This window comes from Pantherophis guttatus, chromosome 3, assembly GCF_059756535.1.
Source record: "Pantherophis guttatus breed Tessera chromosome 3, ASM5975653v1, whole genome shotgun sequence".
Lineage (NCBI taxonomy): Eukaryota > Metazoa > Chordata > Lepidosauria > Squamata > Colubridae > Pantherophis > Pantherophis guttatus.
In genome coordinates this window covers 46983822-47001849 of record NC_142065.1, presented here as the reverse complement: position 1 = coordinate 47001849, position 18028 = coordinate 46983822, and the positions used below count along the sequence as shown (strand labels likewise).

Sequence of the window (18028 nt, the reverse complement as noted above, 5' to 3'; positions counted from 1 at the left end):
GCCAATTCCAGGTCTTTGGGAAGGACTTGACAGGTACATAAAAAATGTCAAACCCAGACTAAACATCTGCTAATTGTGTAATCAATCAACCATTGTAATAACTCTGCTCCTCCTGCTGATGGTCTCTGTCCGTCTTTCTTACTGGAACAAACACAGAGCTTCCCTCTGTATAAATTAGGAGTGGACGACTTTTCAGAACAGAATTCTGCTTGAGTGTCAAATGATATATTGGGACCCATTCTCCAAAAGACGACTGGAGAAAGAACAAAACCTAAATTTGATTAAAATATAATTGAAATCAAAACGCTTCAATGTAACTAATAGGATTATTCTATGCATATTTAAGAATGCTTTCACCCATCAGATCGAAAGTAACAATTTAGTAATAACATTCTGAAGGACTAAAAGAATTGCACACCACACTTTGCAGGGCTGAGGTACACAAGTTGTTGGGGTTTTTTTGCAAACGGAGGTTAGGCCACCCTATCCCAGATCACCCATCAGCAGAAGTCCCTTACCACCCTCCTTCCCTGCTGTCACGAATCACGGCTGGATTTGGGTTATCTAGGAAGAGCTTTGGGGAAAGCACACAACTACAGAAATATTTTATTTGCAATTTTAATTGGCTTATCAGAGACAAAGAAATGATGACAGAGTTAGAAAAGGGAATATTCATCGTCCCTCTTTTTCTCAACCACTCAGCCTGTGTCTTCTCCTGGGATGTTTTCAACTATGCCGCATGGAAATCAGCCACTTTAAAACAAAGAGATTTTCATTCTGTGAAATCAATCTTACATCAAGTATTATTCCCTCCCCTCCTTATCATTCTGCCCACCCTGTAGCTGAAGCAATGCTGACCTAGCATAAAGTCTTTTCCATATGGTAGATTGGCATATAAAGGGCCCCCTCCATCCCTCCCTTCCTCCCCATTTATATTTATATATATATATATTAATTACAAAAAAAAAAATCTTCACCCCCCTCTTCCGTTTGTTTTCAATCTTATTCACAAAAGTTTACAAAATTATATTGAAATTAAGTTCTTGAATTGAAATCCAGTCCATATTGGCTAATTGACATTGTTAATTGATTCAAAGTTTCACGCCCCCCACCCCACCCCACCCTTCGATTGTAATCGTTTTTCCTGATTCTCAAGCCTGAGAAAGTTGCCTCTCTTCATATCACATTCGCTTCCTTGGAAAAGTACTGCAGGAGGCAAATTCTTCAGGTCACAAGAGACTTGTTGGATTTGGTCAAGATTCTCTGTGGTGATACATATCCACACACAGAGAAAGGTATCCCCAAATGAAAAGGCCTTTTTGTATTTCCAGGGGGGCAGACATGTGCTGAGCACAAAGTATATTGGTAACAGGCTGCCAGAGGAGTTATAGCTGCCTGGAAGAGGCAGAGATGTTTTGGAATTTCAAGCTTGATGCTTTCCAACTCAGGTTGTCTGCCTGTCTTTTCAGCAACTTTTTTTCCCCGTAAAAATAGATTCTTTATCTTGGATTAAGAGATAATATGTTTGGCCAAGCAAACTCATGGTTTGGCTGGAAAAGGGACAACTTTTCCTATCCATCTTCCATATTCATGGTTTTCATACTTCAGTATTTTTCCCTTTTCATCTGTATTTGGTAATTTTTAAAGAAATTCACCAGATGTATTTATCCACCCTTCTTGCAGAGGAAAAAAAACCTGCAGCCTTCACGAGTCCAACGATGTTGCTTGTACCTCCATGGCCAGGAGTGTCTCACCCTTTCTCCCTTGATCCCACTGTTTGATAAAAGTTGGATATACTACATGAACTGAAGACGAGGCTGTTTTCCATGGCATGCAGATTCCCTGGCTCCTAGACTGAAATTTGAAAGAATTTAAACCATAGTTGCCTATGAGGCTTATAGACATCACCAATATGCAGAGGAACAATGCCATCAAGGCACCCTGCCTGCTTTCCAAGTATTGGAATTGAGCCTCTTTAGTCCTGGCATTGACACAGGCAACCTTGGTCTGCAAATTTGCAAATGCTATATGAAGACAGGCCCAATATTCTGTATCGTGGTGCAATCTTGTTATGTTATACATGTGGGTACCTGTTGGAATACGGGCAACGTTTGTTAAGTCCAAGTTGGGGTTGAAACTGGACCAAGTGAGATTAGATGAAATGGTATTGAGATGAGGTTTCCATGAAACCAGGATATTGTAAGTCTGGACTTCCTCAATGATCAGCTCTAGCATGTCTTCACTAAAGGGAAAAGAACTGTTGACGATTAAACTGATACTTCTGGTGTCAGCACCTATGAGATTTTGAGCCATACATGTATAGAGGCCTGCCTCTTGTACTGTGACCTTGCGAATCTCCATTGTCCCCTCAGAGTCCACTTTATACTTTCCATCTTCTGAGAATGGCAATAGCTTAAGACCTGATGGTGTGACCCAGTAGATCTCTGGTTCTGGTTCTGCTAAAGCCCTGCAATGAAGAGAGATGTCTTCTCCATCTACCACATCTAAATGAGAAGGAAAGCTTTTTTCAGAGATGAGGGGTAAGCATCTGTCAGTCATTTCTCTGAAGGGGACATCACGTATATGTTTTCTTTTTAGGTCTGGAGGTTCAGCACATAATGTGGATTGAGGCTCAATGAAGCGTATATGGTTCTCAGTACTATTGACCCAGCGGATGACACAATCACAGTGGAGGGGATTGCTGTGGATGCTTATCTCCTGCAGACTGGGGAGAGACTCTAGTGTTTGCTTATGCAAAGCACTTAAAGCATTGTTGTTGAGCATGAGAGTTTCCATCTGGGGGAGATGGTGGAAAGCACTGGGATGGATATAGGATAGTTTAGGGTTGTTGGTCATGTCCAGTTTTGTTAGTTCAGGCAAGTTGATCAAGGCAAATTTGTCAATAGAAACCAGCTCTTCCATATTGTTGAGTCCCAATTCCTTGAGGTGTAGCATGTTTGTGAAATCACTCTGCTTAATCCTCTGAAGTGGATTTTTGTTTAGATCCAAAAACTTAAGTCCAGGAACTTGCTGCAATGCTCGCTTGGGAACACTGATCAGGTTGTTATCATAGAAAGACAGACTCTCCAGATTTTTTAAGCCTACAAGAGCATAATCTGAAATCTCTCTCAGGTTCATTCCAGCCAGAACCAAACTTCTCAAGTTTGATAAAGCCCTGAAGTTCATATCCAGAATGGCGTCTACTTTGTTGCCACCAATCATTAGGATCTCCAGACTGGGTAGTACTTGGAACCAGCGACTGTCAATTGTCCTTAAGAAGTTGGAGTTGAGATGAAGTCGAAGGAGATTTCCAAGACCTAAGAAGGCTTGGGGAGAAATCCTGCGTATTTGATTGTGATTAAGATAAAGTTCTTGAAGATTAGCCAGGCTTGAGAAGCTGTTATCGGGAAGTTCAGCCAGCTGGTTTTCTTCCAAGTGAAGACTCAGCAATTGAGGCATATTCTTCAGGCCAAAGTCCCAAATGTCTGAGAAACTGTTCTGTGATAAATCTAGCTCTGTCAGGTTTTTCAGATAGTCCAGTTCACTCTGCTCGACCTTGACAATATTGTTGCTTTGCAAGAGAAGAATCTGTGTCCCCTCTGGCAATCTTTCAGGCACTGTGGAGATAAACAAATCATTGCAGTCAACTGTGGCGGCTTCCCTGTACACAGATCTGGGGGTATACCATGGTCTGATCTGGCAGACACACTGCAATGGACATTTGACCTTCCATGGCACAACAAGAATTGCAGTGGTGGTTGCCATACAGATGAGAAGCAAGTTCAATTGGAAGTGTCTCATTTTCAATGGGCAAGGGCAACTTCCATTCAAAGTAAATGCTTTCACAGGACACATCTGGAATTCAACATGAAGGCAAGTGGAAATAGCCACTCTCTTGCCCCACTGATTCTTTCAAGAATCTCTGTGGTTACTGCAGGTAGTTCTATGCTAAAGGTAAGAAGCTTCCTCAGCTGAAGAGTTCATAATGGAAAGAGCCGTAGTAATTCCCTTCTCTAATCAGAAGTTTGGCTTTTTCTCTTCCATAAATGATTCATTTCTTCTTTTGCTTGTAATGTTGGAGGTTTTTTTTTCTTCCTTACAGCTTTAACTGAAAGAGATTGGGAGAAAATAACTTTATTAGAAAAATGGAAATATACATGTAACAACACATGAAAATCAAAACTTATCACCACATTCTGGAGGTAGCATGAAGTTATAACATACATTTAGATTTAGAGTAGAGTTACTTGGAGTCCTAAACTCAGGACTCACATGGAGTTTTTGGTACACATTTTTGTGAAACCTGATTGAATTGGTTTGACCAAATTAGGAACGTAAAATGCACTGTTGGACCAATAAAACCATACTTGGTCATCTTTTTAGAGGAGTTTATTTGCTCAACCAATAAGAATATTTTATCAGAAAAGCCATACTCTATATGCCACTCTTTCCATAAATTAAAAGTACCCTTTCTCTTTCTGAAACACATAAACACATATCTTTTTCCAAATACCAGTTGCTAAAAATGGCTCTATCATAAATCATGAGTTAGGTATCATGCAGATAATCCTCAAGTATTGTACTGATAATCCTCAATTTACAACCATTTATTTAGCCACCATTCAAAGGTACAATGACACTGAAAAAGTGACTTATGACCAGTCTTCATACTTAATGATTGTTGCAACATCCCCACTGTTATGTGATCAAAATTCAGGTGCTTGGCAACATATTTATGAAAATTATAGCTTCCCAGGATCATGTGATCAACATTTGTGACCTTCCCCACTGGCTTCTGACAAGCAGTCAATGGAGGAAACCACAGAATAAAAGAATAACGGTTGGACGGGACTTTGGAGGTCTTCTAATCCAACCCCTTGCTCAGGCAGGAAACCCTATACCATTTCAGACAAATGGTTGTCTAATCTCTTCTTAAAAACTTCCACTGTTGGAGCACCCACAACTTCTGGAAGCAAGTCGTTCCATTGATTGTTCTAACTGTCTGGAAATTTCTCCTTAGTTATAGGTTGCTTCTCTCCTTGATTATTTTCCATTCATTGCCTCTTGTTTTGCTTTCTTTGTGGCAACCCTTTAGATATTGGAACACTGCTACCATGTTCCCACTAAAACTGTTCCCACTAAAACAGCAATGTTTTAGTCTCCAGTCCCCTAATCATCTTTGTTGGTCTTCTCTGAACTCTTTCATTGTGGCGACCAAAACTGGGTGCAGTATTCCAAGTGTGATCTTACTATGACATTATAGAGTGATATTAACATTTCACATGATCTTGATTCTATCCCTCTGTTAATGTAGCCTAGGACTGCACTGGCTTTTTTGGCAGCTGTAGCACACTGCTGGCTCATAGATCGCTCTCAGAGGTACTAATATTGAGCCAGGTACCACTTATACTATACCTGGGCATTTGATTTTTCTTGCCTAGATATAGAACCTGACTCTTTTCACCACTGTCAGATTCATTTAATGACCACATGATTCACTTAAGAACTGCAGTGATTCATTTAACAACCATGGCAAAAATTCATAAAATCTGCCATGATTCACTTAACAACCACCTTATTTAGCAACAGAAATTCTGGTCCAAATTATGGCCATAAATTGAGGACCACTTGTATTTTACCAGCAGCTTAAAGAGAGACAGGGAAGATAAATAGTATGTCCTGTACTGAAAAATATGGAGTTGCTCGTTGAAATTCAGCTTTCGTCTTCAGGTACACTTCTGTAATTACTTTGGATCTCTTGTAGATACAGTTTCTGAGAAGGGACGGAAGAAGAAATGCCTGGAAAATTACTTTCTTCCTATTTGCTAACTGGCATTAGTAGCCTTCACAAGAGACACATTCCAAACACTCCAAGGTGTTTTTAGTTTCACTTGTGAATAAGCTCTAAGACTCATGCAGGGATCTGTACTGCCCATTATTTTTTAACACCTTTTCCTACTGGCAACTGTGTTTGAGGCAGAGAGTTGAACCTAGCAACAATTAGGTAGGATCTAGACAGGCAATAGGAAAAGATGCAAGTGACAGTTGGGCCATTGGGTCAGCTCTACCATTAGTCATGGTGAGATAGCTGCATCAGATGTAGATGTCGAGTATGACTGTCAAGTGAGAAACAGGAGTGCCATCACCCAATCATTTCCACTTTGTGCTGCCTGAAGACAGAAATGAAAGGGGCCTATCACTTTCTGTTAATCTAGTTTAGAAGTCTCAGAACTAATGGAGGAAGCTGTTGCATCATGAGTAGTGAAATGTTAGTAGGTTCTTTACATAGAAATGGAAGGTGTGGAACCTCTAATTTGTCTTTTGTTTCAATCAGCAAAATGTTTTTGTCTAATCCTGCTCTGCCAATCCCAAAAAGGACTGCCATAGAGCGTTCCTGGGAAAGATGAGCAAAGAATGCTGGAAGGATAACCAAGTGTACATAATACCAGCAAGACCAACCAAGGCAGTAAGATCATCCCATCTGCCCAGCTGGAGAAAGCAGGCATCTATGCTGGACAGCAGCAAAAGAAGAACTTGCTGGAGGTGGGTGATCATTTTAGCAACAAGGAACACTAATAACAAAGAGAAGCTTTCATATTGTGTAACAGAAAGCAATGCTAAACTACTTTTGCACTTTACCAAGAAAATCACATGGATAGAAAATATAAAATGATCAATGATATAATGCCAGATGCTGGGACTTTTGGGTCAGATGGCACTCAATATACTACTGAGAAAAGGAGCTAAGGAGCTTTTGGAGTACTAAATGAGGTTTACGATGCCGGTAGGCTAAAGCTAAAGGCTAAAGCTTCCAGCTGCTGAGGTTGCCATGCAGGAAACAAAAATTCAAAGCTGCAAAGTTAGAATTACAGGGATCAGGGAACTTAAGAAGCATGAATACAGAGAAGCTCAACACAGTGAAAGGTAAAGTGAATCAGCCATACATTGATATCATAGGCAATCCTATGATATCTTCATTTGCTAACAAAGCCTTCCCACCACCAAAACAATATCTTTATATATGAGCATAATTTACAGACCACCCAGAAATCAAATTGACTATGTTATAAGTGCAAGGAGGTGGAAGAGCTCAGTTATAATTATGGAACAGATCACAAAATCATTGCTCTGAACTCCTGAACTTTATTAATAAAAAACTAGAAAGTGTGGAATGAAGTCAAAGAAATTGTTAAGGATGATTGTGAAAAATAACTTCTAGAGATCTAGAAATAGAAAAAGCAAACTTTTGTATCAGAACAAGTAATGGAAATTGTCAAGAGAATAAAAGTCGAAGTCAAGAAATATAAAGATCTTAGGAAGGAAATTATCAAAGAATTTTACAGAGCTGTTAGAAGAGACAAGAAGCAGTGTTACAATGAGATCTATAAACACATTGAATATGGAATTTGACTTTGAAAAACAAGGAAAGTCCTCCAAAAGATCTCCAAACTCAGAAGGTTCCACCTTCAAATTGATATGATAAAAGCTGCCAATAAAGTAATTAATTTAAAGGTCAAGCCAAATTGGAACTATTCTAAAATTCTATTCAGTAGAGATGTCAAATTCTAGCATACTTTAGAAGATATTCCCTATTTATAGGAAACCTTGGTATTAGAAAATGAGGTTAGATTAGTTGGAAAGACAAAGAACTGAAAGAATACCTTTAGAAAAACAGCAAGCAACAATAGATGGAAAACTAATAGACCAGTGGTGAAATCCATTTTTTTTTACTACCAGTTCTGTGGGTGTGGCTTGGTGGGTGTGGTGTAGCTTGGTGGGCATGGCTTGGTGGGCATGGCTTGGTGGGGGTGGCAGGGGAAGGATACTGAAAAATCTCCATTCCCACCCTACTCCAGGGGAAGGGTACTGCAAAATCCCCATTCCTTCCCCACTCCTGGGGGAAGGATATTGCAAAATCTCCATTCCATCCCACTCTGGGACCAGCCAGAGGTGGTATTACTTTATTACTTTATTGTATTTATTTATATCCTGCCTTTGTTATTTTTACAAGTAACTCAAGGTGGTAAACATATCCATCACACCTTCCTCCTCCTCCTCCTTTCTTCACAACTACAATTCTGTGAAGTGGGTTGGCCTCAATTCTGTGAGAGAGAGTGATTTAAAATATGAGGACGAAATATCAAAAACCTGCAGTATGCTGATCATTCTACTCTGACAGCTAAAAGTGCCAATAATCTGAAAGTTCTAGTAATGAAAATCAAGGGGCATAGTGTAAATATGGGCTACAATTAAATAACAAGAAGTTCAAATTAATGACTGCAGGTATAGCAAGCAGCCTTAGAACTGACAATAAAGATATTAAAGTAGTAGGTAACTTCTGTTTCGGATCCATAATCAACAATAAAAGAACCATCAGTCAAGAAAAACACCACAGACTACCACTTGTAAAATAGCAAAGAAGCCCTTGGAAATAGTACTTGGGTAAGATAACGTGTCCATACCTACAAAGAACAGAATTGTGTAAGGAATCATTTTCCCTGTGATATTCTATGGAAGCAAACACTGGTTTTCAAAGAAGCGGAATATTGTGCATTCGAACTTTGGTGTTGGAGAAAACTGAGAATACTGTGGATAAACATTAAAAAAAAAAAAAATCCAGAGTTTTCACTTGAACCACACACTCATATGTGTTATCATATCTTTAACACATGATGTGATGAGTGCTCTGTTGGAAGACCTGAGGGGTCAGGTTGAGAACAGATCATCTTGAAGAAAGTCTAGGCAGTCACTAAGAGTTAACACCAACTTGATGACAAATAATCATAATCAACCAAAGGATGCTTCTCTTATAAGCAAATACATATATTAAAAAGATCTCTATACATAGAAACCAACACATCACGGACAAGCCTGAAAAGTCCTCTTTGATACCTAGTATACTGTGCAAAAATTATTCAGCACATAAACTGAAATAATTTCAATAAAAATAGTAATTTATGTTGTGATTTAATCTGTGTTGGATCGCTTTTATATCTCAAGGGAATGAAGAAATCTTTTTATTTATGTTTTTCCTTTGAAAGAGGAAAATATATTGTTTTCCAGTGTCTTGATAGATTTATGGCAGAGGAAAAAAAAACTTCATCCAGAATGGGAAAGAAAATTGAAGGTCCATCACAATGGATGTGAAAATCAATATAGCAACCCCTTCCTTAATACAATTACTCTGGGAGATATAATAAAAAGCAAAGGCTGGCTAAAAGCCAAGGCATAAATGCATAGGATCAATTTTGGTGCACAGATCACAGCAAGATACTGGCATCTAATTTTTACTTAGACATCCTTTACGAAATGAGTGCTTTTTAAAAAACTATGTTACCTTGGAAAACCATGCCCCTTATTCATTTAATTTTCCCAAATTGCATAGCAGGTGACAAATCACAGATCAGCAGCAGCTGGAAAATCTAGGAGTCTGAAAGGAAGACATGACATTGTTACTATGCCTTGGTTTTCCTTTCCTCCTGAAAACCTCCTCAGGAGGAGACATGAGGCAGTCAGCAAATAATTTAGCATACAGGAGGTCCTCCACCTCTTTGCCAAACTATTTTTAAGCCAGGCTCACAGGAAAGGAGTCTTGGAGATGTAGTTGGGTTTGTAAAGTGAGGGGAAGGGCAGAGGTGGTATTCAGCAGGTTCTGACCAGTTCTGGAGAACCGGTAGTGGAAATTTTGAGTAGTTCGGAGAACCAGTAAATACCACCTCTGACTGGCCCCGCCCCCATCTATTCTCTGCCTCCCGAGTCCCAGTTTATTGGGAGGAAATGGGGATTTTGCAGTAACCTTCCCCTGGAGTGGGGAGGGAATGGAGGTTTTATAGTATCCTTCCCCTACCATGCCCACTAAGCCACACCCACCATGCCATGCCATGCCCACCAAGCCACGCCCACAGAACCGGTAGTAAAAGTTTTTGAATCCCACCACTGGAAAGAGGAGAAAAACATTTAAAGAAAAATGCTTGATAATGCTCAATATATGTAATTTAGTCTGAAAAAATTATGACCATCTTCACAGTATATTTGAAGATTGAAGTGATTTATACTGGTTAGTGCTTTATGGACTAACTGCACTACAGTGTAAAATAGATACATTTTGTTTAAAACCTTTAAGCAGATTTGGGAAATTTAAAAAGCAGATCTGGGTTTGTGGTTATCCTGTCAAGTTTTTTTTAATTTCTCCATCTCTCTGCCCCTGCATTATTCTCGCTGCATCACCATGATATTTCTTTCCTTGTTATCACTTCCTTTTCAGATGTGCTCACAGTAGGGGGTTGATATTGCATAAAAAAAGACTGCTAATGTATTGCAGGCATTTTTAAAAGGCCCCTTCTCATCAAGACTTACTCTGATTGTTTCATTTACCTACCGGTATGATGCTTCAGGAAAAATTAGTATTATGGGAAGAAGAATCTAGGAAAAAAGTGAGATTGTTGGTAATGTAGTGCTTTAAAAGGAACACTTTTGATGAGATAGAGAACATATATGGGATGTTAGGTTACATTACCTAAGAGGACATGTAGCTGAACATGCTTCAAGGCACTAATTTTAAGCTAAATGTAGTTTAACAGATATACTAATTTATTATTAATCTGCAATAGAGCAACTCCTCCAAGCATTTTCTTTAATAGTAACAGTTGCTAAAATGAAACTTGCCTTAAAATGTCATTTCAACAATACTGGTAAATGCAAAAGACCCCATCCATTACCCCATAATTTAATTGTTCACTTTGTGGATTTTCAGTTTTTTCTTTTTTCAAAATTGGAAACGTGTACTATCTTGCACATATGAAGCAAGGTTCACTTGCAACCTGGGATTTTAAAAAAATCTATTTTCACATGTATGATTATGCTGACATATGATGTGACTTGAGTATTTTCTATATACTGTATTTCTTAGAGATTCACTTTTGTTCTTCGGACAAAACATGTCCATTTACCAGTGACCTCAATAGAACCTACTTCTAAAGTAAATATTATCTGGGATCAAAACATAGTTTTAGTGTATAGAGATGGATTCAGTTCAAGGAGTTTGTTTGTGGAAAATGTGGATAAAATACAATTCTTCCAATTTAATCTAAAGTTAATTTACTTGGTGGTTTTTTTTTTCATTTTTAAACACATGCTTTTAGGACTTTGATAAATAGAGGTCATGAAGTAAGGACCTTAAAAAGACAATTGTTTTCCTTTAGAAAAGTTAACTGAATAATTCTGTCTCAAGCTAAGTAAAGTGGAAGTTTTCCTAATGCCTCATAAATAGGATTTAATGGAGTTTCCTTGAGATGACTGCATCTCTTTATTTAATCATACAGCTACAATGAGGCTTGGACAGTTGTATAGAAAGCCAAATGCATCCACCAAGATGCTGTAAAAATTCAATCTGCCTTCTTTGCAATGCTCTGGATATTCTTATAGTATAATCCTAAATGGTTGACTGAATGAACAAAATGTTTTAACTATAGAGAAATTGTGGACAGGTAGAATTGGAGGAGCATTTTTGTGAAAAGTTAGAAATAAGGAGGTGTGTGTGTATGTATGTACATATATATATGGAGAGAGAGAGAGAGAGAGAGAGGGAGGGAGGGAGGGAGAGAAGGCTTCATCTGGAAGAAAGCTGATATACTGATGGAAAGGCTGACTGGGTCTGTTTTTGCAATATTCCTTGATCTATTAAATACATTCATTTTCATTCAAAGAGAGGCACTTCATTTGCACTCCCATTTATTGTGAAAAAACTCTACCAAAAGCTTTGTTCATCCTATAATTTAAGTAGAAGTGCAGTTCATTTCATCATAGTGGAGAAGGCTGTAATAAATTGCAAATCTATGTCTGTTCACTTGGCTGTTCTGGTGATATGGGCAAGCTGAATGCTTCTACTTTCCCAGTTTCTTGAGGCAATTTATCATTATATTGGACTTGGACCACTCCTCTTCAATCAGAGAACAGTCTCTGTACTATAAATACTTGGCTATTTTACCACTACCTGAATTTAACTCTGTCCAACTTCTCCTCCTGAGAAGTCTACTGCTTATTTCACTTACGTTGGGCACAAATCTTAATCTGTCTTCTCTATTACTTTTCCAGGCTAGTGGGAGGATCAATGAAACATCTTAGAAGTTGCACAAGAGTGAATGGCATGACTTGGCTGAAGAGGACCAAATCACATATATCATAAAAATAAAAAAGTTTAAAGGCTGTCCAGTATTTCTTTAGTTTTTCCTTTTCTACTTTTTTTGTCCCAAAGCCTATGTATATGAGATTATTATACCCTCTTGGATGTACATTTTCTTACATAAAAGAATCTTAGAAAAAGGCTCAGTGCTTTGCATTTTCTCCATTCTGCCTTAAATTTATTGGTTAAGCATTGATCAGCAGCTCCAGCAGGAAAAACATAGAAACCAGTAAGGCTTTTCTCATCTGAAAACCAGGCAGCTTCTACCTTCTCAGTGTGAAAAAAAGAAAAATATATGCTTCACTTCTGAGAGAAAGAAATTCTGTCTAAAATCTTACAATGTACTAATACAATGTTCTGATGTAGTTGCCTCTTCAAACCTTACCTTTCAATTTTACTTCCTATTACTTTTTTGAATGTCCATTCAGTGTAAATATAATGAACCATTATGTTTAGCAGATCTGGGCTGCAAAAATCCAGACAATTAGTAGGTGGCAGCCAAATTAATTTTTTCTATATTCCTCTATTACTGAATAGTGGTATTATAGATTTTTTGCAGCTCACATCTCTATCAGGTTATTGTGATATTTTGTGAATCTGCTTCTACATGTAAGATGATGCTGTACATGATTTCAAGCAAGCATAGAGGTTGGCATATCCAGCTGGCTGATTATAGCCCATGGTTTCAAAGATCTCATCTTAATTGTATTGACCTTGCAGGAACATCGCTTTTGCACAAAAGATAACCCGATTACCCTCCTCATTGTACCTCTGCTGTTTGTCATGTCAGATAATCCACAAAGTTGAAGGAGCTTTAGATTGGTTCACATATGAAAACACTCTTCTGGTGCATCATTTCAGTTAGATGATGGCCAATATGAGACTGAGAAAGAAAAAGAAGAAAAGCAGGAACAAGGCAGGGGGAGGTGATAGTCGAGAAACAGAAAATTAGCAAGTAGGAATCCAGCCCAGCAAGCAAATCTTGCCCAACTCCCATATGCCACCCTCACATGGCTGAAGGCTGCTTATAACAATAGGACTGAGACTTATATACCGCTCCATAGTGCTTTACAGCACTCTCTGAGTGGTTTAAAGTATCAGCATATTGCCCCCAACAATCTGTGTCCTCATTTTACTGACCTCAGAAGGATGGAAGACTGAGTAACCTTGAGCCAGTCAGGATTGAACTCCTTAATTGAGCTTGCAATATTGCATTCTAACCACTGCACCACCTCCTCCTAGTTATGCTTTGGTATCAAGGCCTTCAGACTCAACAGAATCCAAAATGCTGCTGATAGTTCCTCCAATGAAATGCCGCAGGTGTCCCTTTTTCATGGTTAAAAACGGTGGCAGAAGGCTTGAAAGCAGCACAGTCAGAAATACAAAGCTCATGCAGCTAGGCTTGGTAACTTTCCCGTTTTAATTACTTCACTGTGCAATGAAGTAAAGTGGGCACAGCATTGTGAGAGAATCAATGGATCTGCTAGGGTCCCAACATTTGCCCAGGGATGCTGTGTGCAATGTGCTAGAACCAGGTCTACTCATAGACATGAATAATTTGCATATTTACACAGCTGAAGAAAAACTTTTTTCAATGTTAACTTTTGTTACTATAACTTCAGGAACATGCATCAGATCTCCTTAGGAAAAAGAAATTCTGGTGATATATTTTATTGAATCTTGAGAAAACAGGGCCCAGAATAGTTTTTATAGGCTTAGAACAAAATTGTAAGAGAATTCATCTTCCTCTCTCCCAAAAAGTTTGCCTGTTTTAAAAAGTGGGAAAAGTAGCCTATTATAAGCTAGAGAGGCAGAAATAAAATTAGATAAGGGAAATATTAAAACATAAATTGTTTATAGAATGAACAAAAAATAGATTAGAAGTTTACAGATGTTAGGTATTTTTAATGTATATTTAAACAATGTAATGGGATTATATAAATCTGATTAATGTAATAATGATAATCAATGTTAATGTGAATTGGATCAATATGAATGATGTTTAGTTAAATTTGTTCATACTGTTATTGTGAATTGGATTAAAATGAAAAAATGGATGAGAATTGAAGTACTAAAGAGGAGATGTATAAATAATATAATGTGGATTATATAAATTTGTTAAATGTGATAGAGATAATTAACAATGTTAGCGTGAATTGGATCAATATAAATGAAATTTAGTTAAATTTGTTCATATATAATAGATAAATGTTTAGATAGAACAAGAAAGATATAGATAAAGATGAGGCATTTTTTGAATATGCATTTTTGAACAATATAATGAGGATTATTTGAATTTGAGAAATGTGATAGAGATTACTAATATTGTTATTGTGAATTGGATTAATATGAATGATACCCAGAACCAACTCTGTTCACACACAATATAAATGTATAATTTAAAAATAAAAAAAATATATTACAAAAAATAACATAAAATAAAAAGTGGGAAGACAGATACAGTTTCATTTTCTTTAATCTATTAACTTTTCTGTCAGTTTAAGTGTTGTGTTTACAGTATTGCCATATGTGGAAATATGGCAAACATATATCTCAAAATATTGGCAGAACCACTTCTCAAGACTACCAAAGTTTTATATTCTGAAAAAACAATAAACCCAGGCTAGAGAATGGAACATCTGAAAGAGGCTCTTGTTTACATATTACATGTAAGGTGGCAACTTGAAAGCTTTGCAAGCTTTCATGGCTCATGAATTAATTAGGGCATCTTTCGGAAACTTGACAGAAGGTTTCATGTAATATGAACCTTACATGTAAGGTTTCAATAAACCTGGAAGTCTGCACATGGTTTCAAATTTTACAGAACTGTTTAATACAGATAGTTGTATTTGTTCATTGATGTGAAGACTATTGGATGTGCCCATAGTACTCTAATGTTACATATAAGCCTGTTTTACTGTCAGTATCTTAGCATTAACTCAGTAGTAATTTAATAAAACTATAAAGAGCCTGGCATGGCTATTCATTGTCAATTCTTTAGCTTTTCTATTTTTATGTTAACTTTCTTATATGATGCCCAGAAATTAGAAACCAAATGATTGAATGAATGAATGAATGAATGAATGAATGAATGAATGAATGAACAAATGACTGTGCAGACATAATCTCGGCAATAGGTTTCAGATATTGGCAAAGGTTGAAGCCCTTGGTGAATCACTGCCAAAGACATGATTTCAAAGAAGCTGATTCTATGACTTGTCAGGGGGACAATCAGAATTGCTCCTTTATTCCTTTGGCTGTGATTCAACAGGACAACATCCTAACCTGATGCCCTCCAAAAGTTTTGGACAATAATGATTATGTTATCTGGAAAATGTAATAATTCTTGGAAAAGATTAGATTTGTGAAGGCCATTGTGGGAAAATATAATGGCATTTGTGATTCTACATTCTTTATTTATTATACACTGTAAATTGTTTTATGAAAGCCTAGACTAGTTTGTATATTGTGGACTGTGTATTTCTTGGATAGCTGCATTTCAGAAATTTAGTTTAATGGTTATTGATATTTTATTCCAATTGCTATTCTCCCCATGTATTGACTTAGAATTGTAATATTTTTATTGCTCGATAATTCTTTTTATAGTTTGTTTCCTTGATTATTGAATTAGTTTTAAGATATATTAACCAGTTTGACATACCTTTAGGAAGAAAAGGCAGATTAAATATTACCATGAAAAGGAAATATATGGATAGAATTTATATTAAAAATACTTTTTAATAAAATACATATATATGAACGAAGGAGTTTCTATTCCTTTAACAACACAACATTTGGCCATCATTTTCTGAATTATAGTTGTAGCTTCATGGTTTTAGTATGTAATATTGTTCCATGCAACTACCTTGAACAGGAAATCGTAGGTCCAGGGAAATACTGAACTATGCACCAACTCTCTCTGGAGGAGTATAAACCTATTCAGAGATAAAGATGAAAAATCATCAAAACTTTGGGAGGTGATATCTCAGAATCTACTGCCACTCAGGGTTGCCAGGCTGAGTTGTACATTTTCCTCTCTAAGGCATAGTGGGGACCTTGGATCCAATCTCTTTCCAACACTGACTGGAATGGGTCCCAGAGAAAGGAAGAGAATCACCAAAACACTGTGCTTCCCATTGCTAATTCCATGAACCAGTCCAGAAGGATACCAAGATTGATGGTACTGAATATTGCTGAAAGGTCAAGGAGGATCAGGATGAATGCACTATCCTCATATGAATACACTAAAGGTCATGGGAAGGAAGATCGATGCCATTTCAGAACTATTATCCTTAGACTTAATCACCTCCCAAACTGGATTGCTGTAAAAGCTCTACATGGCTGCTCTCGAAGAAGATTCAGATGCTGCAAAAGGGCCAGAATGCAGTGGTGCAAGCAGTTTTGGATATTTCACAATATGACTATATACTACAACTATTACACAAACTGCAGTGGCTTCCATTGGGCTTCTGGATATAATTCAGAGTGCTGTTTATCACCTATGGAGCCCCACATGATTTTTATAAGGCCATAATTAACAATACACAATTGAAAAATGGCTCACTCAACCGCATAAGACTTTATGTGGTTGAGCGAGTCATTTTTCAATTGTGGATTGTTAATTGTGGTCTTATTGATAATAGGTGGTATGCTTTCTCTTTCTACTTCAGGCATGTGATATATTATAGAATGGTGGGCTTTTGGGGATGGTATATAATTTAGACTATTTTGTTACTGGTTTTAATCTTCTGTAAGCTGCCAAGAGTCGCCATGATGAAATGGGTGATTAGATATGTCACTTAAATAAATAAATAATAAACAAACAAACAACTAAATAAATCTTCTTTTGTGTTTTATCATATGGAGGATTAGACTGTCAATATAATTAATATATTTATTTATTGTTTTATCCCTTCTTTAACTGAAAAGTGCAACAGTTAAAAAGAGTGAGTCAACAGCACACTCCATAATTAATGATTCTTTTTTCCCTTGTTCAGTCATGTTGATCTGCACAATTCAAAATCTAGGAATTGCTGGAGAAGCATGATGGGTTAAGACAATATAATCCATTGTTCACCCCAATTTGTTCTGTAGTCAGATGACTGGACTTGGACGCACTCATGTAAGTGTTTCTATTAGGGAGAGAGGAAAAGGAAATGAAGGAGAAAAGTGGATTGAATGGTTTAGAAATGGATGACCAGCTAAAAACCTATTTCTGAACAGACTCTCCAAAAGAATACCAAAACAGGAAGTACAGTAAATTGGAATAATAACCAGTCCACTGTTTAAAAACATTAGTCTCTTTTCTACAGTCATGACTGAGGAAGCAAAAATTCTGCCTCTTTAAGAAAGACAGTGGCTCAAGTTTTTAACTCATGGGCACAGTAAGCCTTTAAAACTACTTGCACTTTATTCTGTCTTAAATTCTACTAGGTACCCCTGCCTGAAAACAAGCAAGAAAGAATGGACAGATTGTGAATAGTGGTTGCTCGATACCAATAGCATAGGCTCCCTTTTGGCTCCTGCACAAATCCAGCCATGCCTAGCAAGATACACAGACAGCACTCCCAGTACACCTAACACACACATTTTCAGATTGGATTTTGTTACTAGTCACATTCTTGCTTCTCTTTTTCCTGATCACTTAGCTTTTGCTACTGCTTTAATATGGAATGCAGTGTACTTGGCTAGCTGGAGAGCACTCTCTGGATTTTACTTACAGGTGCATATCAAACTTCTCTGTATTGCTGTATCTCTATTGGAAAAATCAGGATTTTCCAGGATGGGATTCTTAGGCAGAATTCTTCATCAGAAATTGGGATTATCCTGGTTAATCCAGGACAGTCA

General features: G+C 37.3%; 1 protein-coding gene across 5 annotated transcripts in view; it reads right to left on the bottom strand.

Annotated features, from left to right (window-relative positions):
• Positions 1-604: 604 nt before the first annotated feature.
• LRRN2 (leucine rich repeat neuronal 2) overlaps positions 605-18028 on the bottom strand; it is a 153857-nt gene continuing 136433 nt past the window's right edge. For 4 of the 5 annotated variants that reach the window (XM_060689774.2, XM_060689773.2, XM_060689775.2 and 1 more), the window contains one exon: positions 605-4108. In XM_060689774.2, coding sequence (XP_060545757.1) covers positions 1705-3855 — 2151 coding nt within the window. In that variant the 5' untranslated portion in view covers positions 3856-4108 and the 3' untranslated portion in view covers positions 605-1704. Of the gene's footprint in view, positions 4109-12950; positions 13065-18028 lie in introns of all 5 variants that reach the window. The other variant, XM_087889464.1, reaches the window with a different exon arrangement.